The following is a 23,569-nucleotide window of genomic DNA, read 5'->3' as shown; positions in this document are numbered from 1 at the left end:
TCTGAAGCTCATTTGCATAACATTAGAAAGACAAGTGGCGGCAAGTCATAATTGCTCCAAGTGGCAGTAGGCAGAGAGGAAAAAAGGAAAGGGACCAAGAATTTAACTCTGTGGCACCCCGCATGACAGAGGAGCACTGGTGGAAGATATGTTATTAATCATAACTGTAGAAGACCCATCTGTCATATAGGATGTATACTATTTAAGCTCTGAGCTATGGATACCAACATAGATTAAACAAGACAGGATAGAATGATTGACAGGAACAAAGGGAAACAGGAAACCTCCCTGATATATATTCTTAGGAAAGTCTAAAGAGAAATATGTCTGAAATTAGCTAAAACCAAGGGGTCCAAATAATAATTTTTTTTTTCAGAAGGGGCCTTACAAAGACGTGTTTGAAAGTAGCTGGAACAATACCAGGAGTTATTAAAAAACAGGAGAGTAGGGCCTACAATATAAAAGCCTCCTTGAACAATGTTGTGCCATTATGCATTTTTTACGTTATTTAATGTTTATTAAAAAAAAACCTTGGTCCGTTAGGTACTGACCAGTGAATATCAGCCCAAACAGCTGATATTAGCACAATTGTTTAAAGGGTGATTCAAGCACTGGCGTTCTTTTAACAGTAGACTCTGCACACATGGAATGAATGAGTGACAACTTCTCTTTAAGTATAATCATTTATTAGCAGAAATAAATGAACATCCAGAGAACAGCACTACATAATGCTGTTTATCTGAATTTACACTATATTTCAAATCAACAAATCCTCTATCAGGCTAGAGTTAACTAAAACTACTAAGCAAAATTAAGATAAAAAGAAGCTGAGGAGATATATACACACACAAAACAACAAATACAAATGGTTGAAAACCATGAATAAAAGAATGATTCAGTGAATCTTGGGTTAACTGCAAATCCAAGGAGGAGAACCAAGTTCACCGTAAAGAATATGGAGAGATCAAATTAGCTTAACTAGTTTAGAACAACCTTTGATACTGTATATGTTTAACCCATTCACAATGGAAATCCTGAGTTAGATAAAACATTACTTGAGGAATTAACATTCTAAAGAATGGTTGGCTTAATAAAAAAAATAAAAAAATCAATAACCTTTAGGACACTTGATTGTTATGGATGCAATTATGTCTCCTGGAAATAATTCAGACTCAAATCAGTAACTTAGGATGCTACAGGGTGCTGTAGGCTACAGGTAATGGATGTAACTTATCCATTACCTGGATGAGTTAATGTTGAAGTTTGATGGGTTAAGTTACACAAAACATAACTAAAATCAACATTATTGTTCCCTGTTAATGCTGTGCTAACGTGCGTAGCACCATTGAATGACAGCAAAGCACTATAGCGAAAGCAGTAACGCTCCACTATAGTAAATCTGTAATATAGTAAAGGGCTCACTCTTAATGCTACACTGCCAGACAGAACACGTAACAAAATGATAATCATATAGCCTGCTAAATAATTTTTGAATATCAAATGAGTAACTAGACATTCTGAGCAAGAGAGAACCCAGTGCCTCAGAGAATTTTTCATATAAGTCTACGCCATAACCATCTGGTGCAGAACCTTTACCATTCATAAAGTATTTTATAGTATTGATCTCCTGAATCGTGATATCAGCGTCCATCGCCTCTCTCTGCTTCACTTAGTTTAGGGAGGGCTAGTTCAGCTATCCAATCAAAAACAACCACCTTAGCTTTTGATGTATACAATTGTTGGTCATATTCTTAAAAAACTTGATTTATAGCTTTAGGATCAGTAACTCTGAATTGCCTTTCTGAAAAACGCTACATAAACAAACTTGTCTAGCCTAACTTTACTGTTTGAAAATAAAAGGATCTGGCTTTAGTTGTTTGGCCTTTAGTTTTTTTTACTACCGCCAACAGCAGGGCTGAAGGGGAAGTGCAGCATTCTGCACAACTTTGCCATTCGTCAATAAGTTGATATTAATGACCTGTTGCAATAAAAACATGTTTGTTTAATCTCCCCCGGCTTTCTTTTATCCTGGTAAACCAAACCCTGGAGCTTCCACTGGAAAAGGGGCTATAAACAAGCTTGCAGGTTGTTCTGGAGAAGGGGTGAGGCCTGGGTGATTACTGTCATCTACATTTCTTGTGGCAAATTCCTACAATTGCCATACTTTTTGCCAGTATGACGAAGCTTCGGAACAGATGGTAAACTGTGTGATTAGCTAGCTGAGAACCTAGAGCCATTTCTTTTCCAGCAGGCTCCCACTTGTCAGTGAGAACAAAGATGCTGCACATCCTTGCAACCGCCTGCTTGTAGAAGCTCCGTGTATCAAGCTCGGTGTCAAATATGAAACAGTTTGACGTAAAGACTTCTGCGCCGAGTCCGTCTTGGGTACGCCTCGAGTATGCGTGGACCTACGCGGAGTGAAATATACAGAGTATGTGGGGGCCTTTACATGAATGCACTTCTAGTTTAGACATAACAGTCAGGCTGTCTTGTAGACAGCTCAGGGGTCCGATCAGGTAGTGACACAGTGTACTTTAATGCTCCAAATATCGAGTGGAGCGGCTTCGTTCAAGTCGTACTTGCACATTTTAACACATTTTTAGCATATAAGTAAGCACAACTTTAATCATACGTAAGGCACACCAGATTATAAATCACACCATCAATTTTTGAGAAGACTTAAGGATTTCAAGAGCGCCTTACAGTCCGAAAAATAGAGTATCTCCCTGTGTGGGTTCTCCTGTGAACATTTAATTGATCACAGTGATAAAAAGCTTTTGCACATGTCTGACAAAAAAAAGGCCTCTCGCCTATGTGGGTCCTTTTGTTAACAATTAAAAAAAGCTTATTGGAGAATTATTTTCCACATCTGATGAGTAAGATCTCTCACCTGCATGGGTTCTCTTGTGAACATTTAAATGACAACGTCGCAAAAACCTTTTTCCACATGTCTGACAAGGAAAAGGTCTCTCACCTGTGTGGGTTCCCTTATGAACGTTTAAATGACTAAGTCGCAAAAACCTTTTTCCACATGTCTGACAAGAAAAAGGTCTCTCACCTGTGTGGGTTCTCTTGTGAACATTTAAATTACCAAGTCGTAAAAACCTTTTTCCACATGTCTGACAAGAAAAAGGTCTCTCGCCTGTGTGGGTTCTCTTGTGAACATTTAAATTACTAAGTCGCAAAAAACTTTTTCCACATGTCTGACAAGAAAAAGGTTTCTGACCTGTGTGGGTTCTTCCGTGAAGATTTAAATCACGGTTAGTACAGAATTTTTTTTCACATATCTGACAAGGAAAAGGTCTCTCTTCTATGTGGGTTCTCTTGTGAGCATTTAAATGACCATTCTGATAAAAGGTTTTTCCACATATCTGACAAGAATATGGCCTCTCACCTGTGTGGATTCTCTTGTGAATAGTTAAATGACCATTCTGAAAAAAAGTTTTTCCACATATCTGACAAGAATATGGTCTCTCACCTGTGTGGATTCTCTTGTGAATATTCAAGTCACACTTTCTATAGAAACTTTTTTCACATGTCTGACAAGGAAAAGGTCTCTTACCTGTGTGGATTTCATAATGCTTTTTTAATGTATACAATCCCTCTAAAGATTTTCCACAAATGTCACATGTGAAAGCTCTTTTTTTTGTACCGGAATGAGACCGACTCTTTTTTGTACCAGTTTGAGATTGAGTGGAGCTGTGGTTTTCTTGATCTTTGGTTTTAACTACAGGAGTGTCACTTTCTTTCAGAGTGAAAGTCTCCATTATAGTAATGAACTGTTTTTGAACAAAGTGCTCTCCCTCCTGATTGCTGCAGATATCCTTCTGGTCTTGTGTAATTGGTAAATGTTCTAATACCTGTTGTTCATGTTTTATCCTTGAATTATCCATTTTGTTTTCTTCTTGAACCAGTATAGGTTCTGGGTCTTCTTCCTCCTTAATAGGTGGATTTCCTGCTACCACCTGCTCTTCAATCAGTGGTTCTATTAACTTTCGTTCCTCCTCAGCGAAACAAGACTCAGGCTTCACATTTTGTTTTTCAATCAACTGAGGTTCTAGGTTTTCCTCTTCCTTTTTAACCCATTGAGGTTCTGTATCCCTCTGTTCTTTAATCAATGGAAGTTCTGGGTGATGATCTTCCTCTTTAATCAATGGAGGTCCTTTATCCCCTTGTTCATCAATTAGAAGAGGTTCTGGATTCCCTTTTTTAATCAGTGAACGTTCTGGGGCTTGTTCTTCAATCAGGGGAGGGGTGAGGGAAGTAGGGGAGGGAAGGTCCTGGTCATGACAGGACCTTACCCCCTGGTTACAAAGCTGTTGGATTGTAGAAGCTTCCTCCTCTGTGGAGACATGTGGCTTTTGGAGGTCTATGGGGACAAATGAAGAGATCATTAATATAATTACACTGATAACAGTCTCATGGATCAGCCGGATTGTTCCTGGAGATCCTGGACTTTAAGCATTACACAGTTCATCTAAATGTGGCTTTTAGTAAAAATTAAATCAATATTTAACAGCAATTCACAACATGTCATCTCATGGCACTTTGCAAAGTCAATTAAATCAAATCTTCCAGACAGATTGGTCAAAAAATCTAAGGAAACCCAGCAGATAGCATCAAGTCTCTGACTAGTAGCATTCTCTCCTAAAAGACCATGTAGCGAGTGGACAGTCATCTACATTGTAAATGGCTTAGCAGGAATTCCTTATATTGCGGATGCATGTAGCAAACATGAAAAGGAAAATGGCCCTTTAACTGGAATGAAAAACGTCCAGCAGAACCAGGCTCAATGTGAACGGCCATCTGGCACAGGTCCTTGAATTAATGATTCAAGGAGTTCGATTCATAAAATTCATCGGCAAAATTATCCACTTCAAAGCTTCGTTACATTGTTTATTTATTCAGCGCAGGCCAGGCGGCTAACGCTAATGATACCCGACCCTGCTAATAAGTGGATGCCAAGTGTTTATCCACTATGGAGACAGAAGGCAACGGGCAAAAAGCACTGTTGAGAAAGAGAAAAAGTTTTAAAGGTGTTGAGACACTTTAAATTTACCAGAAAAGAAAATTGTGCAGCGAGCTGCCAGGTATGGACTGAGTTTCTAACTGCAAAAGATTGGCCCTTCTACTGGCTGCTGGGCCCCCACCTTTCCTCTCTCCCCTGGACTCGTTTTGATTGGTCAGGGCTGAGCTTTTAATATTTTCATCCTAGAAGTTTTTAGCTGAAGACTTATCCTTGTTATTCAAAAAAGAACTGCATTGTAGTATTTGCATTTTGTCTTTATTTATATTACTCATAAAATAAGCTTATGTGAAAAATCTGCATATTGTCAAATTTTCATCTGATTACTTAATTAATCGGCAGAATAAATTTATAGAATAATCAATCACCAAAATAATTCTTTATGAAAGCCCTATTTGGCTGTTCTTTTAAATTGTCTAATATCTAAGCGGATCTGCAATGCAAATTTGACAAAAAAAGGTTATAAATGTTAAATTGTTCAGCATTTGTTTAACGCTTGTACCAATACAAAGAAACAAAGAAAGGAATGTGGACTGGATCTGAATTATTACATAATGCTAACTACTTATTTTAAGATGATAAACAAATAAGACATACTGTATCTGTCAGGAAGTGAATCTGATTGTATATTATAATATAATAATCATGTCCTTGCCAAAAATAAGGCTACTATTAATGGCATGTTGACACATCACTAGAATAATATAGAATATATTATAGAAATGTCTGACTAGCTGGTACATGGCCTGACTATGCCAAGCACATAAGGAACAATAAGTAATAATCCGATCAGATATACTTTAATGACACGAAATGTTACATTTTCATAAATTCTGTGGCAATTTAAGGGATAAAAATAAAATGCAATCAAATTTCTTAGTGGGATAATGGTGATATTAAAACCATTCTCACCTCTTTCTTTTTGTACCTTCTACCCTTCCTGCCTCACCTCATTTGAAAAGAGAAGTATGAACCTAAGTAGATCCTCTAGAGACTAGGGCTGGGTATCATCTAGGATGAGCCGATTCGATACGATTCTCGATACACAGCTCACAATACGATACAATTCTCGATACATAGCTCAGCTTGCTTTGATTCCAATATCGATATTTATTACTTTGAATTAATGCTCAGTGATTCAATCACCAAAATCAGCCTAATATTATGTTTATGTTCTATTTATTGATCACAGACATATTAACAGGAAAATAAAGTGCATTTGCTTCAATGCATTTAAAATATCACAGAAACCAAAAATGTGCCCAAACATCTGATTTTAGGGACAAAGGAGCTTCTAAAATCCTGTCGGCCGTTCCACAAATTCGTCTCACTTGCTCTCCTTCGCTGTGAACTGTAATGGTTGCGCTGTAATAACGCCCCCTAGAGGTTGGGAGGTATATCGATATTGAAAGCCAGAATATCGATATTAAATCGTTTTTAAAAATATCGATATTAATCTTTATATCGATTTTTATGCACAGCCCTTCTAGAGACCTTTTTTTGTGTCCATAATGAGACTAACAAAAAATCTATCTACTTTTCTCTGTGTATTTGCTGACTTTAGGGACTTGATGTGAAAGCACAAATTGTTCTGCTGTTACTGTTTTGAGTCTGCAGCGAGTGCTGACGTGAGCGCTTCCCCACTTCCCCAAACCTGCCTAACACACAAGCCAGCTGCAGCTGTCTCTTCCTTTATTTTCTATTCAGATGCCCGTTAGCTTCCACAAAATGGTCGCTAGGTTCCTGGTGTCTGACATGCAGTCAGAGCAAAGAGAGCAGAGAGGACACTTGCACCGCTCCGTTTTCCTATTGCAAATGCACAAATCTGCCGGTGATTGCACCCTGGATTACAAAGCGATATAATATTAATATATATTATGATAGACACCTGATTAATATCAATATAAAATACATCTGATAAAATGTTTAATAATTCCACTGAACTCTGATCCAGAACCACGTGGTATTCTGGGGCATGTAGGCAGGGGAAAGGATTTAGACAATCAACCTCTCAGAGGCTAACTATACAAGGTTGGTAGTAGGGAAGACCTATTATAAAATACACATAGATAGGGTTAGCGCTACAGTTTAAATTCAGGCTTTTCCCCCTGGTCCTTGTTTTAAAAAGGTAAAAAAAATTATTAGAGATTTCGAGTGATATTATGTCACTTACCAATATAATCTTACCTTAAAAATCTGAAAATGATAGTATCTTAAAAAACTCAATATACTGACCAGCCTACACAGGGTCTATCTGTATACGTATTTAAATATTTAAACATTTTTAATCTCAAGCTGTCAATCAACCTGTGGAGGATAACCAAAACAAGTTTTCACAACTCTTGTCACATATATAATGATATAAAATATCAAATGTATTCCACAAGACAGTTATCAAAAGTTATTAAAGACACACACACAATGAAAGAGGTGAATAATTGATTCAAACTATGTGTAAATCGAATTCAGTGAATTATTTAAAGCAGATATGTGTAAGTTTTGACCCAAGTATTGGCTTAATTTGATTAAATGGTTTTTCAGGTCAATATACAGCACTTGGCTCATATCGATGCTCTGTGTGGGTTGCCCTACTCAAAATCTGTAACTCGAGACAGTCGGATCCATCGGCGAATGGGTCATGTGACCCCCTCTAATGTTAGAGCGCAATGGTTAACTGTCCTCCTGTCAGCTTCCGAAAGGTTGCTCAGCAACATGTTTTGAATATATTTGGGTGGTAATAAATGCAGATATAAAATAATTAGGAAAAATAACACAACAAGAAATTTACTTGTAAGAAAAAAAAATAAAGCGTTCAAGGGAAAAAAATGACCGAAACATAGTCTTAAATAAAAAATAGGCACAGATAAATTGAGATCAGTTATAACAGGTAAGATATTAAAATAGGAGTATTCACATCTGTTTAATTGATAAATTATCAAATCTTTTTATTATTTTTATGCACTTAATGGCACACTAATATATTGGTTAGGTAACTGTTTAGCCCAGGAATATTTAAATGACTGCTTTATTATTCATGATTATGGCAGGACCTGTCCTCCATACCACAAAACAAACCTGCAGGGACCAGAAATATTTCAGGATTGCATTTCAGAAACGAAGATTTGCAGAAAACCATTTGCATGTTTCTATGCTGACACGGTTTGCTGACATTTACTGGGCTATGATGCATGTTTATAAGCCAACATCTGCTATGGAAAATATAGAAACAATCATGCAGATGTGGGAGACTGGGAGAATGTTATAGTGCGTTTTATGGGTCCTCGGTAGTCGGAATACACGCTCTCCGGGTCGGAACATTTAACTGGAATGACCCCTAAAGTCGGCATTACGAGTTGGAAAGTCAGTGTAGCAGGATGGTACCCGACATCAGCATCAAAGATGGCTGCTTCTTGCAACATTGAGAGAAAACTTCATACTTTGACTGTTTGTAGCAGCTCTCTACGGTTTCTGTGACAATCAGTGGTGCAGGTGCTGCCTTCCAGTGTCAAACAGACGTGATGTTTCAGCTCTGTTTATTTCCACACAATACTGCCTGGAAAAGCGTTATTGTTATAACAAATGTCAGACGGAGGGAAACTGGAACGCAAAAGGGCGGAGATGACGCAATCCGACCTCCGAGGCAAAAAGGAGCCTCAGAGGCTGAAGCCTATGTGTAAAACTAAGAGATCAGATCAGAAACTGGTTTATCAGACACTTTTTGTAGCTTCATACCGATTCTGGTGAGTTTTATCTGGGGTCTCCAGCAGCTTTCCAGCAGTCTGGCGTCTTCCTCGTAGCGGACGATGGTTTTCTCAACCTCTGAGAAGATTTCTTCAGCAGCAGCAGTCAGTCGCTCTCTGATAAACTCTCTCAGATGCTGAACTGGAGACATTGTTGCTGAAACTATGCAAATGTTCAGCTGAGGTACGACAAACACAACCGTCTTCCTGCTGAGTCCACACACGCCCCTGCACATAGACATAATATGTCTATGCCCCTGCATGTATCTGAACTCCATTTAAATAAACCAAACGACCTCTATGCTTTGTGCACTTTTAAACAGAGGGACTCTGTGGGCTTGTGCTGCCACCTTGTGGCTTGAATTGGTTTAAAACCAGCAGTAGGTTTCGATTTCTGAAAAAAAAAACAAAAAAAAAACAAACAAAAAAAAAAAACAAGAGCTCAATTTACATATAAAGACAAAGTTATATCAACCAAATGAAAAATCCGCGTGTCACAAAAAGCTGAAGTTTATCAGAAGTTTCTCGTGTGATGCTGGAGAATATGAGATCTTTGGTGTCACCTTCAGTCTTCAAGAACACACTCTCCTGATACTGAAGAGAAATACTTAATTTACAGTGAAGTTTGAAAAAAACTTTGAAGTTCTGGTGAGACGAATAAAAAAACCTGAATTAACTTTGAGAAAATAATAAAATGGAGACAAAAAGTTTTACAGAGTAAAGTAAGTCGATATTTTACAAACTGTTTCTTGTGAGCCAGGAGGTCAAATGTTAGATTTACACCTCTGCTCCTTATTCTGCAGGCTGTAAAACTTTTTATTTATTTATTTATTTATTTATTTATTTTTTTATTAAAGATTTGAACAAATGTACAAAATAACGTGGCATGTACAAATATAAAGAAATGAGGTCGTACAAGGTTAAGGCACACATATTAGAAGATAAATGATAAATCAAAAACGGGAAAAGCAAACAGAAGACAGAAAAAAATATATAATAAATAAATTAAAGACAAAAAAAAAAAAACAACAACAAAAAACAACAAAAACAACAATGGGGCATTAGTTCTCAAAAATTTTAACCGTTTTAAGGTTCTTAAGTGGTTGTCCATTAGAAGGTTTTTTGCAGGCTGTAAAACCTGATAACCCTCCCTGTTCTTCCTGCTCTCAGACACACCTTGAAGCTGGTGGAGCAACATCTGCTGGAGGTGAAAGCTGATTGGCTGCAGCCTCTCTGCTCTGACACGTGATTCGTAGATCAGAGCTCAGAGCTGTTGCTGTTTTCAGGAAATGAAACTCACACAGTCACTGTGACCGAGAGGAGAAATGGAGCAGAACCAGCTGGACCGAGAAACCTTGTCCTGTTCGATCTGTCAGGATCTACTGAAGGATACTGTGACTATTCCCTGTGGACACAGCTACTGTATGAAGTGTATTAAAAACTTCTGGGATGAAGAGGATCAGAAAGGAATCCACAGCTGCCCTCAGTGCAGGGAGACCTTCACACCGAGGCCCGTTCTGAAGAAAAACACCATGTTAGCAGCTTTAGTGGAGCAGCTGAAGAAGACTGGACTCCAAGCTGCTCCTGCTGATCTCTGCTATGCTGGACCTGAAGATGTGGCCTGTGATTTCTGCTCTGGAAGAAAACTGAAAGCCATCAAGTCCTGTTTAATCTGTGTGGCTTCTTTCTGTGAGAAACACCTTAAGCCTCATTATGATTCAGCTGCATTCAAGAAACACAAGCTGGTGGAGCCCTCCAAGAACCTCCAGGAGAACATCTGCTCTCGTCATCATGAGGTGATGAAGATGTTCTGTCGTACTGATCAGAAGTGTATCTGTTATCTCTGCCCTGTGGATGAACATAAAGGCCACGACACAGTGTCAGCTGCAGCAGAAAGGACTGAGAGGCAGAGAGAGCTGGAGGTGAGACGAGAAAACATCCAGCAGAGAATCCAGGACAGAGAGAAAGATGTGAAGCTGCTTCAACAGGAGCTGGAGGCCATCAAGCACTCTGCTGATAAAACAGTGGAGGACAGTGAGAAGATCTTCACTCAGCTGATCCGTCTCATCCAGAAAAGAAGCTCTGATGTGAAGCAGCAGATCAGATCCCAGCAGGAAACTGAAGGGAGTCGAGTCAAAGAGCTTCAGGAGAAGCTGGAGCAGGAGATCACTGAGCTGAAGAGGAAAGACGCTGAGCTGAAGCAGCTCTCAGACACAGAGGATCACAACCAGTTTCTCCACAACTACCCCTCACTGTCAGCACTCAGTGAGTCTACACACTCCTCCAGCATCAAGATCCGTCCTCTAAGCTACTTTGAGGATGTGACAGCAGCTGTGTCAGAGCTCAGAGATCAACTACAGGACATCCTGAGAGACGCATGGACAAACATCTCACTGAGACTCACTGAGGTGGATGTTTCACTGTCAGAACCAGAACCAAAGAGCAGAGCTGGATTCTTGAGATATTCATGTGAAATCACACTGGATCCAAACACAGCACATAGTTATCTGTTACTATCAGAGGGGAACAGGAAGGTGACAAGGATGAAACAACCTCAGTCTGATTCTAGTCATCCAGACAAATTCACTGGTTTGTGGTTTCAGGTTCTGAGTAGAGAGAGTCTGACTGGACGTTGTTACTGGGAAATGGAGTGGAGAGGGAAAGTTTATGTTGCAGTTGCATACAAGAATATCAGCAGAGTAGGAAGTGGGAATGAATGTAGGTTTGGATGCAATGACAAATCTTGGGCATTAATTTGTTCCCAAGACGGTTATAAATTTGGTCACAAAAACATCTGGACCTCTGTCAAAGGTCCTGTTTCTTCCAGAATAGGAGTGTACCTGGATCACAGAGCAGGTATTCTGTCCTTCTACAGCGTCTCTGAAACCATGACTCTCCTCCACAGAGTCCAGACCACCTTCACTCAGCCGCTATATCCTGGGGTTTATGTTTGGAGCATTGGAGGTTCTGCTGAGTTCATTAAACCCAAATAGACAGAATCCACTGAAGGTTCAGTCAGTTTGATTCAGATTTCTTTCGTCAAATACTTTTGAGATTTTAACAATTTAATACATAAACAGCTGACCTATAGACATATACGAAGTCAATCATAGCTACACATTCACATATATCTTGCTTCATTTATACTTGTCGCATCGAACAGGGCGTGAGGTTGCATGCTCCAAAAGTGACGCGATCCCAGTGTCCCAACCCCAGGGTGCAGGCCCTGCGAGCAGCCGAGTTGTGATGTCCTGCATCTCCGAATTTTTGTAAGCTGCCGAGAACAACGTGCACAGGCTTAATTAAAAATGGGGGAATTCAAACAAACATGTTTGCCTGTACTGATATCAAATGGCACAGACGTTTCAAGCTACACAGTTTTGTTAAATGATATGTTGTTACTGTTTATTATGTGACTCAAAACAGCATACACACAATACTGGCATACTATTAGGGGTGAGTTTATTTGCCAAGTTTGTGAGTACAAACAAGGATGTAGATTTCTAGTTCCATCACCTTTTCTTTCTGTTTGCTACGAATGAACATGCTCTCTTTTTCTACATCTCTAGCCCCCCGTTTATTTCTGTTTAGCTGCCTTAAGCACAGCCACTATTGTTCATGATTGTTTATGATACTGCACAGGGCCATTTTGGAAGTGTGATGTCAACTGTTTCTTCTTTCTTTACTGCATTTTCACTGGGTGTGTTGAGTAGTGCCACACTGTGTTTTGCTGTTATTCTTTGGAATGCCCAGAGGTTTAATTTATAAAGCTTGCATATGCACAAAATTGGGCCTGAAAGTTGTGTACGTCACTACACGGAAATGTTGGGATCTAAAAAAACAAACAAAAACTTGACTTGAAAATCTGCAGTTCTCACGAAAACTCTGACCCAGGCATACGCTTATTTTGCAGACAGAAGAAATTGGCAAGCATATAGTAAAGTGGTGAATTGCTGCCAAACTGCTTGATGATTCCTTTCAGATGCTCATTTTCACTCTATATCAGACTGTAATCATAGTATGACTTCATCATGAGCATTCATGCTTATGCTGGGAACATTCAACTAAACAAATGGACCTTTCAAATAAAAAATGGCTATAAGCCAACTTAAATAAAAGTCCACACAACATTTTATCGGGGTTTTCCATCACTGCATTCCTTTCCACGATGATCACCATGTTACCTTTTTTTTCGTGGTATAGGTACAATTTTAATATGGATTCCATGCAAAGTTATATGTATGAGACCCCAGGGACCTAAAATCTCCCTTTGATTTCAGAAATGGGCTGCGGTGGTGAAGATCTTTATTAAGCAGCGTTAAAATTGATTTACAATTTTTAGCTTTGATGAAAATGAATGTGTTTTCAACAAATAAAGACTAAGAATTAAAGTGAAACATTGTTTCAATTCCACTGATTCAGTTTCTTAAATTTTCCTTTTCTGTTACACTCAGATAACATTATACTTCTGTATAATTTATACGAATATTTTAAACGTATCTCTATACTATTAATACTCAAAACAAAACAAAAGAGTGTAAAAATCAGACCATGTCGACAATTTCCCTTTGCTTTTCGACCAAAACTGCAAGGATTTCAATCTGATTTTTGCTGGTTTTTCATTCTAATTCAGTTGATCTTGAAGTCCTTTTGCTGTTGCAAATATTTCTTTGCTTCAGTTTGCAGACAGCAGCAGTAAAGTGTAACTGAATATACAAACTCGGAAGCTGTGGCTCTCTACAGAACGTGGGTTTGTTCCCACTGAAGAGAGGAAACCATGTCATTCACAGCCTCCTGCTGTGAATGAACATTCAATTTTAATTATATAGCGGCAATTCACAACACATAAGATTTTCCTTTACCCCACAGCACTTCGAAGTCTTTCTAGGAGAATATTGTGAACAACTGTATCAAATGCATCTCTGAGATCTAACAGGAGCCACCTGAGGCGGCTGAAGATCTTGAAACTTACACAGAGATCTAGCTAGGAAGCCCAGAACTAGCTTGGGACGATAAGATGGGCAGCCCCGGCGTGGCAGGATGTCCGGCAGGCGGCCCCAACATGGCTGTGTCTCAGATGGGTATGTCGGATGACCCCCTAGGTAGAGCAGGACCCTCTGCAGCCGGCGGTCAGGACCAGAAGGGTTTCTTTGTTCCAAACAGAGGGGCTCAACCACCCTCCCCCCGAGATTAACCGAACAGAAAAGTCAGAGGCGGGGGCGCCGTGGTGGACGGCCCCGACGAGGCAGAGTCGAGCGGCTCGAAGTCCGCAGTCTGCGGCTCCGGCCGAACAGAGAAGTCAGAGGCGGGCGCCGTGGTGGACGGCCCCAACGAGGCAAAGTCGAGCGGCTCAGAGTCCGCAATCTGCGGCTCCGGCCAAACAGATCAATTGGATGCGGTGCCAAGCTACAGGTCTCGGCGGAAACCGAGGCCAGAGGCGGATCCTCCTGGATCCCCTCACGAGGCCTGGGCAAAGGTAGGTCCTCCTGGACCTCCTCGTAGGTCTTTGACGCAGGCAGGTCCTCCTGGTCCTCCTCTAGAGGCTTGGGCGGAGGCAGGTCCTCCTGGTCCTCCTCTTGAGAATTGGGCGGAGGCAGGTCCTCCTGGACCTCCTCGGGAGACTTAGACGGAGGCAGGTCCAATCCCTCGGTGGCTTCGGGCAGTGACGAAATAAAGGCTTCAGAGAGTGGCGTCGGGCTACAGGCTTCAGTGGAAGCCGAGGTTGGAGGCAGAAGCACGTCCTTGACAGACCTTCCGCGCCAGTGGTTCTGCCGTCTTCGCCGGGAGGGGCCAGATGAGGAATCCGGAGCAGTCTCGGGGGTGGCAGCTGGCCAGCAGGGCAGAAGGTCGTCTCAGTCACCATGGTAGAACTCCCACAGCTGGCTCTCCTTAATGCGTGGGGCTCTGCTAGGTGGAACGATGAGCCTCACTCGGGGGGCTAGCTGCGAGTCATGGAGGTGATGACCGAGACGACGTGAGGCTGAGCGGCCGCCCTCACTGGGCTCCGAGGTAGCCGTAACAACGTCCATGTGGACCACCAGGGGAGTGGAGTCAGCCCGGATAGTTGGTGTAGGGTCCCGGGCAGAAGCCATCTTGGCATATCTCTCCTTCATCTGGCGTTTGCACAGCTGCACATATGCGAGGATCTCAGGGTCGTCAACCCCTGCAGGTAAGCCCCATGTGGTTCCTGAGTTCATCTTTTGACTGGGCTGTACTATCAGGGTTTTGTTTACCGACGAACTCAGGAAGCGCACACAGGTCTAAAGTTTAAGTGTTTATTTAAATGAGGTATGCTGGATGATGAAGACCGGAGGTACAGGACTGCAGAAGGTCAGGAATGTAGGTGATGGCAGGAGCTGACGGCCCGGAGAGAGAGAGTCCACACTCGCTAGGTGCTGCTCGGCTAGAAGGCCTCATAGCAACACCAGGGCTCAGGGCGGCTAGTTAGGTTAGCAGTTATCCGGAGACACCAGGGCACAGAGCAGAGCTTCACCAGAGCAGCTTGACAGATTAGCAGTTATCAGGAGACACCAGGGCACAGAGCAGGGCTTCACCAGAGCAGCTTGACAGGTTAGCAGTTATCAGGAGACACCAGGGCACAGAGCAGGGCTTCACCAGAGCAGCTTGACAGGTTAGCAGTTATCAGGAGACACCAGGGCACAGAGCAGGGCTTCACCAGAGCAGCTTGACAGGTTAGCAGTTATCAGGAGACACCAGGGCACAGAGCAGGGCTTCACCAGAGCAGCTTGACAGGTTAGCAGTTATCAGGAGACACCAGGGCACAGAGCAGGGCTTCACCAGAGCAGCTTGACAGGTTAGCAGTTCTCAGGAGACACCAGGATACAGAGCAGGGCTTCACCAGAGCAGCTTGTCAGGTTAGCAATTCACAGAAGACACCTGGACAAAGAGCAGAGCTTCTCCAGGAACGAACAGTAGAACACAAAGACTTACAGAGGGACTGGCATGGAGTGGTGGATAGCAGAAGACGGCCCAGTGCTGAACAGAAGACAGAGGGATGTTTAAATAGAGCACTAACAGGTGGAACAAGGGTCTGGCTAATTAACAAGCAAATGATTATCAGGTGTGACTGACTGCTGAGGAGGTGAAGTGAAAATTGACAGAAAATAACTGATGACTAAAAACTAACAATAAATAAAGTCAAACCTAACCCAAAAGAAATGAAAAAATGAAAATAACAGAAAAACAAAGCCAAACCAAAACTCAACCATGACAATGGCTTGACTCATTTTATTATAGATACTGAAATTGCAGAGCGGCAGAAACTAGTAGAAACGGAAAATATTACGGGATAATTACAAGACGGTCCCCAGATTATTCAGTATATGTAACCACATTTTCAAAGATCTACCAAAATGCAAATGTCCTTGTTACAAAGTAATTTAGGAGCCGAGGAATCTTTTCTTTGTTCATTTGGTGATATGCAATTTCTGGTGAATAAACTTTTCAACATTGTTGCTGGTGATCAATCGTGGCTGGCTGAATTTAAAAAATTGTAAACAGAGGCACAACACTGATTTTAGAGCCATTTTAGGATGTAACTTTAGTGTTTTTTTTTTACTTTCTTCCTTGGTAAGAAAGCTGTGTAACCTCCGCAAGGAGTTACACATTTTGTTTTATTTATTTTAGCAGAGCTTCCTAAGTTTGACTGGGATTCACAACATCTACCGGGAAAATCAGTAGGATGGATCGAACACATAGGTGTGGATCCTAAAACAAATCAGTCCAATTTGGGTGAATTATTTAGAGTAATAATGTTAAAAAGCGTGTCCTCTTCAGTATCTCAGCTGCTGAATTTAAATCCTGATACGCTCGCTGGGACAATATTTGATACACCATTTGCATGTGGCTCAAAAGGAGAGGAGTAAGACAACGATTGTGTTTGTTAATTACTAAAAGATACTACACTTACAGTTATTGGAAACAACGCAGAGAGGGAGTAACAGTAAGCAGTAGATTGCACTAAGCAATGTCTCCAATTTAATTCAAGGAGGGGGGGGGCTACCTCCTCCTGTTTTTTATGTCCTTCAGTTCATTACATGTCTGTGGGTTCTGCAGCATGGACCCGAATGGCATTGTGGCAATCAGCAGACATGGGGGAAGGAGCAGAGGACCGAAAAGACAAGGTGAACATGTTGGAACTTTTCGAACACCTACAGACATCTGCTTCAGCTGTGGTCAAGCTAGGCACTGGGCAAGAAGTTGATTCACACCAGCACGTCAGCCTGGCATGAAGTCCCAGTATGGCCTCACCTCCAGAAGGTCAGTGCCCCAGCAAGGGGATAACGCTCCCATGAACAATGTTTACGCACCCTGGAAAAGTGGCCAACACCCATCAACAGTGCTGATCCCAAACTGTCAAGGGAAATGACTGTATGAACTTTCTGCACATATTGGAGCCACTTGATTCATCAGATTCTTAGTTGTGAAAAGGAGACTTTGTCACTGAGGTGTGTCGCAGAGACATTACAGCGAACCACTGCAACACATGGGGGAAGAAATGTAGAGCTCCACACATGGAAGCCTTGAATGTGAAGTCTTAACTCCGATCTCCTGTTTGCCTGATCTGTTGCATGTCAATCTGGGTCCATCTCCGGAGCCACACAGACTGGTAACAAACATCTTTAAGGTAAAACACAGACAGTTATTTCTAGCCATATACTACTGAACAAATTTAATGGGATGTGATCTGGATGGCCTGTGTTCTCATATTTTTTCTTTCTCTCCATCTTTAAGCTCCTAGGCAGATGGATCAGGAGGTGGTTAAACATTTCTTAAGGCAGCCGAATTGAGTGTATCCCAATGCACAAGTTTGCAGTTTTGAAAATATACTCATGTTCATTCACTTTTCTGTTATGTACATAATTAAACAGCAGAAGGTGTGCTTTACCATTACAATTATGAGCAGGAGATTCACTGGGTGGAAATGTCTCTCTGGTTAACAACTGCATGTCCTAAATTTGCAAAATGGGGGTTGGGAACTTCCTGGGGTGACAGGTTTACTACACACAAGGTCTTCTCTGGTATGCACAGATGTGCCCTGAGATACACATTCTGTTTTTAAACCAAATACGATTCATTACCGGGGACACATTTTAGGTTACACAAATTTGTCAGGTTATTTCTTATTAGCTCACAAGTATTGAGATTTTTCTATTTTACATATAACAGTTGCCAGCTATGATATACCAGATGTTCACCAGGATTTTCTATATTACTAGGTGTTTTATTCAGGTTATAAACAATGTTTTACATGTCCTTTGCCCAGCAACACCATCTTGATGTAGTATGTTTTGAGGGTTAGTACAGATAAATTGTAAATTGCCAGAATATGTACCTTTCCTGGGCTGTGTTAGTTACGCAGGAATATCTGGTATTTACTCTGGTCACGAATATAGGATTTTCACAGAGTCGAACTGCTGCGTGTGACAGAGACTGTCAGGCTGCAGTTGTCATTGCACTATGCTTACATTGATCTTACGCCATCTTTGAAGGACCCCTTGCAGATACATTGCAGGGTACACTCAAATAATGTTTTGATTTGAATTTAGGATATAAGCCAGTGTTTTTCCTATTTCAATACTGATAGGCATTTGCAGTTACGTTTTTGTAACAAAATTATTTTTGTTACAAGGGGGGAAAGGGATAAAATAGAAAAACTGGATAAACTAGAAAAACAGAGGGTAACTTAATCCATATCTAAGCTAGTTCTATTGCAGGCCCTGTTTAAACAGTAGTTTAAAATCATTGGTGTGTCAGGCAGGATAGTTAGGGATGTAGTTAGGGATTGAAAGCCGCATATCTCGTGTTGGGGTTAACTAGATCAGGATTTGTAATAACTTGATAGAAAGATAGGTGAACAACATAGGGGTTTAGTATGTGTTGGACAAAGTGCATGTCAAATGATGCGAAAGGTTGGATGCAGTGCTGTTTAATATGAGGATGGGATCTCTTGTAGATAAACAAAGCGAGGAATTCATTGCAAGGGGACTACAAGATGCTATAAAATGACCCGATGGGGGTTTGTGTTTTCTCTCAGATCAAAAACAGGAACTTTTTCGCAGCACACAGAGTAGGACCTCTGAGGTTACAGAGTTTAATAGAGTCGTGACATACAGCGTGCTGAGAAGTTTTGTGTCAAGTGGTGCAATGTATGGTAATTTTTTAATCTAAAAGAGCATGCTGAAATTCTTACAGGATAAATGTACTTTTATTTCAAAACCGCATTAACTAATTTTTGATTATACAGACATGGAGGTCCCCACCAGAGGTCTAAAGTATTTGTGTGTGCTGCACACATTTTTTGCAGGATGAGGCCCGTGCAAGGAGAAGACAAAGAAATTGTGATGAAGTGTCTAATTAAATATTACATTTCTAAAATAGGTTTCCTGACAGGACGAAGGTGGAACAGTGGAAAGTGGTAAGGATTAATGGGACTCTGAAAAAACAATTGGCTAAAATCTGTGCACAGGCTAAATTGATATAGGTAAAAAGCTTTGATGTTTGTTTCTTGTTGGAGTGTTCAGTTAATTTCATTACAGGGTATATTCCATAAGACTGGACGGAGTTTTTCGGGGTGCAACGTCAGCTCCCGGGAATTACAGGTAGCACACGACATTTGATATCTAAAAGATTGTCGTGTAAGTTTCAGATTGTATTGGAGAAATACAACCAGGAAAGTCCAGGAATGTGAAGGAGGATCCACTGACCTCCCAACCTCGAATGAGTGCACGTTAAGGTCATCATAAGACAGATGCGGTGGGCCAGAGGTCAGGGGCCCATCAGATTCCAGACCTGTGCGTACCAGCCACCAGAGGGTGGCGATGCAGGACAACATGATTAACAGCATCTAGCCTGGCTCACCGGAGCAGCCGTGATGACCTCAGGGCGACTCACCGGAGAGACTCTGGTGATGTCGGTCCGATTCACCGGGGAGGCTGTGGTGGCATCAGGCTGGGTCTTGGGAGAGGTGAGGACGACGTTTGCGCAGAAGTGGTGGTTTGTGTTGAGGGAGCGGGTGCTGCGGATGCGGCATGGGAGGCACCTAAGCAGGTGAGTGGTGGTCTGCTCACAGTGGATGGAGCTAGGTCCATTTGCCTGGTTCTTTCATGTAGACTCTGCAGGCGACGGGTTCATATTTGGCCTGAACGTACTATGAGCTGAGTTTGACAAACCCGAATTTAGCCGCACACAGAGTTACGTTTTAAGAAGTTTATTGAAGAGGTCGAAATGGTGGCGACAAAGGTAGGTGAATGGTACAGCAGGTGTGTAGGCAGGCAGGATGAGCAGTCGCCCCGATGGTGCAACTTAGGCCGAACGGATCAGGCGGTGAGAACCTGAGAACTACGCGGTCCGGCAGAGCAAGCGTAGCAAACACACGGAAGGATTGACAACGCTGCACCAAGGAAACACGTACAACTTGGAGCGTCAGCTGACAGGATACAGAGGTGCGTTGGGACCCAAGGAGGAACCAGCAGCTAAGCAGCAAGGAGACACGGCAACTTGGAGCATCAGCAAGCAGGGCACACAGGAGACAGTGAGGGTGAGCGAGGTAGAGAGAGAGAGACGCTCAGGCGGTGAACAGTTGGCTGAGGAGGTTATATGCAGGCTGGTAAACAGGTGGACTGAGCAAAACCAACTAGTGGCAACAGGTGGAGATGATCCAGGGTAGGATGGTGGCTGGACACAAACTGGGCTGATTGGATAATGGCTAAGGGGTGACAGATGCAGAAAATGTCCAAACAAAAACCTAGACCATGACAGTAATGATGATTTTTTTACTTGAATTGTTTCTATGGTGATGGATGAAAAGGATTTATTCCAGACTCACAACAAGGTCAATGTTTTATAAAATCTCTCGTGAAATGTTTTTTTCCCTCTTTTTTTCAGAAAAGTTGTGTTTTTTTTTCATCTTGGAAGGTTCGACCTGCCTTTAATGTCTTCTAGTATGACTAAGAGATTGATAACTTTGGATGGATGGTTTATCCAAGAAGCATAAGTTGCACGTAGGAGGCGTTCAGGTGGGTAGTGAGAGTAGACGAATTTGACCTTAGTTAGCATGTAGGTTTAGATTAACTACTGTAGTCTAATGTACATTAAAATAATGTGCATGCAGGGATCTAAGACATTTATTTAGTTGAACCCAAAGTTTTAGATAAATGCTGAGACTGTGATTTTATGTGATAAGACAGATTAATGAAGCTTTCATGAATTTTATTTTATGTTATATTACTATTTTTCAGCCTGTGTTTGCAGAGATGTAAGGTTAATCAGAGTTCAGTTTCTTAGTGTGTCCTTATATGGTTGTAAAGCATTCTTAGAACTTCATTATCTGTGTGTGTGTGTGTGTGTGTGTGTGTGTCTGTGTGTGTGTATGTGTGTGTGTGTGTGTGTGTGTGTGTGTGTGTGTGTGTGAAATTATGGGTCATATGACGGTAATTTAGAGTGGGTGAGGAGAGCTGGGTCCTGCCCAGGCTTTAGTAGGAGTTAAACCACCAGGGGCCAAGATGGAGCTGTTATACACCACATGAGGCTGTTTGTTTGTTCATCACCTGTTTTTGTATAGCTGTTTAATAATAATAATAATAATAATAATAATAATAATAATAATAATAATAATAATAAAAATAAAAAATAATTGAACATCATTGATCTCACAATGGAGAAATTCATTCAATAAATTCAAACAATTAGTAAATTTTAGATACAGGTTTTTAAAAGTTAATGTCAGGTAGAATTTATAACACAAAGACTGAAGTCAGCTAGGCACACTGTTGATGCACAAACAGAGATTTTAGTTGGCTGCTTTTTATTCACTTCAAATATTAATACTTTTGAAATTCTGTGTTTAATAAAACAAGGGGAACAAGCATAAAAGGTTTATTTTTAGGTAAAATAAATCAAATCTAACACTGTACAAGGAATGATACGTTTCTTTAAAGGTCTTTTTGATCTTCTCATAAACCTTGACACCTTAGATTAGATTTTTTGTAGGTAGATCCTTCTGAAAGAACTTCACACCACTGGATGTTTTATGGTTTATTGTTTAAAGCAGAAAGCAAAATGGTAAAATGCTGAAAATCTTTCACATCATCATTTGAAACATTTATTGTCATACAGCGACACATCAGGTTCATTGCATTTTTTTCTGCAAATATTACATGAGACAATTAGTTTTTTCCTATAGGTGCTTTGAATGCAATGTTAAACAAACTCTCCTCTCCTTTTATGCTACCATTTATTTATTTTTTGTTTCTTTGTTTTAATTTTTTAATAAACCAAAACTTGGCCTCTCCTCTCTGACAGCGAATGCTTAAAGGCATACTATGCAACATTTTTCAGTTAATTAATGTGTTCCATACCGTTTTGGATGATTAAATGAGTCATTTCAGGTCGAACAAAGGTTTTCTCGGCCGCCCTGGTGGTCTGTGGGGGAAATACCGCACTTGCGGAAATACCGCAAGAGCGGTACAACAAAGAACCACGTGTTAACGTCAAATAAACATGCAAGCATATCGAGTTTATTGTTATTATTATTATTATTATTATTATTATTTTAATTTTTTTTTATTTTGGCGAGACGCTACCGTGGCGAGGCGGCGGTGGCGGCTGTGGCTGTGGCTTGGCGAGGCGGCGGCCGCGGCTTGGCGAGGCGGTGTCGGTAGCGTCTCGCCAACATAAAATAATAATAATAATAATAATAATAATAATAATAATAATAATAATAATAATAATAATAATAATAATAAAACTGGCGAGGCGGCGGCGGCGGCGGCGGCGGCGGCTGCGGTTTGGCGAGGCGGCGGCGGCGGCGGCGGCGGCTGCTGTAGGGTCTTGCCAACATATAATAATAATAATAATAATAATAATAATAATAATAATAATAATAATAATAATAATAATAAAACTGGCGAGGCGGCGGCGGGGGCTGCGGCGGCGGGGGCTGCGGCGGCGGCGGGGGCTGCGGCGGCGGCGGGGGCTGCGGTGGCGGCTGCGGTTTGGCGAGGCGGCGGCGGCTGCGGCGGCGGCTGCTGTAGGGTCTTGCCAACATATAATAATAATAATAATAATAATAATAATAATAATAATAATAATAAAACTGGCGAGGCGGTGGCAGCCGCGGCGGCCGTTTTTTTCCACTTTTCGTTGCGTTCGCCTGTCTGCTAAGATCAAAACAACCGCGCCTGGCTTGACGGAGAAACCAGAACAGGGGTCCGTTCTTCGTACGTTGCTTAAAACATCCGAGATCAAATGAGACATCCAAGATGACTTCATCCGGCTAATCATGATCCGGCTAAGTGGGTTCTTCGAACACACCTGTTGTTTACGATTAGTATCACTGGATTGAGTTATCTGAGACAACTGCGCGCTCATGCGTTTGTTTAAAAGGGGAAATGTATCGATAGTAGAAACAATGATCAGCAACGCTGCTATTGGCTGTTCAGCAAAGAACGCCCACAGTTTTTCTCCCAAGCAGAACACGAGCTTTTAATGGAAGGTTTTGCCAAATTTGAGTCATTAATTAAAACGACAGGGAACACCTCAAAGTCTGCTAAAGCCAGGAGAGAGGGCTGGCAAAAAGCAGCAGACAAATTAATGCGTAAATACTGTCCATGGTAGATGTTTCTATCACTTTCTACAGCATGAATTTTTGCATTTTAATAATTTTATATTATTTGTTCTTTTATATCAGAGCCTCCACGGGACTCCCATGGGGACAAGTAAAAGGGAAATACAAGAATATTCTACAAAATGGTAGCCTTTAATTATTACACTTTATTATAAA

At 41.2% G+C, this 23,569-nt stretch overlaps 2 protein-coding genes across 3 annotated transcripts; one reads left to right on the top strand and one right to left on the bottom strand.

Moving 5' to 3' along the window:
* Positions 1-2,600: 2,600 nt before the first annotated feature.
* Positions 2,601-8,992, bottom strand: LOC110366990 (zinc finger protein 2 homolog). The gene is made up of 2 exons (XM_021311106.2): positions 8,759-8,992; positions 2,601-4,369 (listed from the first exon to the last, which is right to left on the bottom strand). Exons 1-2 carry the CDS (start codon positions 8,916-8,918, stop codon positions 2,835-2,837), a joined length of 1,695 nt encoding a protein of 564 aa, XP_021166781.2. The 5' UTR covers positions 8,919-8,992; the 3' UTR covers positions 2,601-2,834.
* Positions 8,993-9,905: 913 nt separating this feature from the next.
* Positions 9,906-13,179, top strand: LOC118560324 (tripartite motif-containing protein 16-like). 2 transcript variants are annotated; one of them, XM_036131263.1, is made up of 2 exons: positions 9,906-11,337; positions 12,139-13,179. In XM_036131263.1, the coding sequence occupies exons 1-2, from the start codon at positions 10,092-10,094 to the stop codon at positions 12,180-12,182; spliced, it is 1,290 nt and encodes a 429-aa protein (XP_035987156.1). In that variant the 5' UTR covers positions 9,906-10,091; the 3' UTR covers positions 12,183-13,179. The 2 variants fall into 2 exon arrangements, with proteins under 2 accessions (XP_035987156.1, XP_035987157.1); XM_036131264.1 differs by lacking the exon at positions 12,139-13,179 and adding an exon at positions 11,578-11,747 and having other exon boundaries at positions 9,906-11,323.
* Positions 13,180-23,569: the final 10,390 nt, after the last annotated feature.

Source organism: Fundulus heteroclitus, unplaced genomic scaffold (genome assembly GCF_011125445.2).
Source record: "Fundulus heteroclitus isolate FHET01 unplaced genomic scaffold, MU-UCD_Fhet_4.1 scaffold_42, whole genome shotgun sequence".
Classification (NCBI taxonomy): Eukaryota; Metazoa; Chordata; class Actinopteri; order Cyprinodontiformes; family Fundulidae; genus Fundulus; species Fundulus heteroclitus.
This window is presented reverse-complemented; position numbering and strand designations above follow the sequence as displayed.

Excerpts from the sequence above, each read along its gene's own strand:
- LOC110366990 (XM_021311106.2), bottom strand. The coding sequence starts at position 8,918 with ATGTCTCCAGTTCAGCATCTGAGAGAGTTTATCAGAGAGCGACTGACT. Across the intron at positions 4,370-8,758 it reads GATAAAACTCACCAGAATCG|ACCTCCAAAAGCCACATGTC; the intron begins GTATGAAGCTAC and ends TTGTCCCCATAG.
- LOC118560324 (XM_036131264.1), top strand. The coding sequence starts at position 10,092 with ATGGAGCAGAACCAGCTGGACCGAGAAACCTTGTCCTGTTCGATCTGT. Across the intron at positions 11,324-11,577 it reads ACAAGGATGAAACAACCTCA|GTCCTGTTTCTTCCAGAATA; the intron begins GTCTGATTCTAG and ends CCTCTGTCAAAG.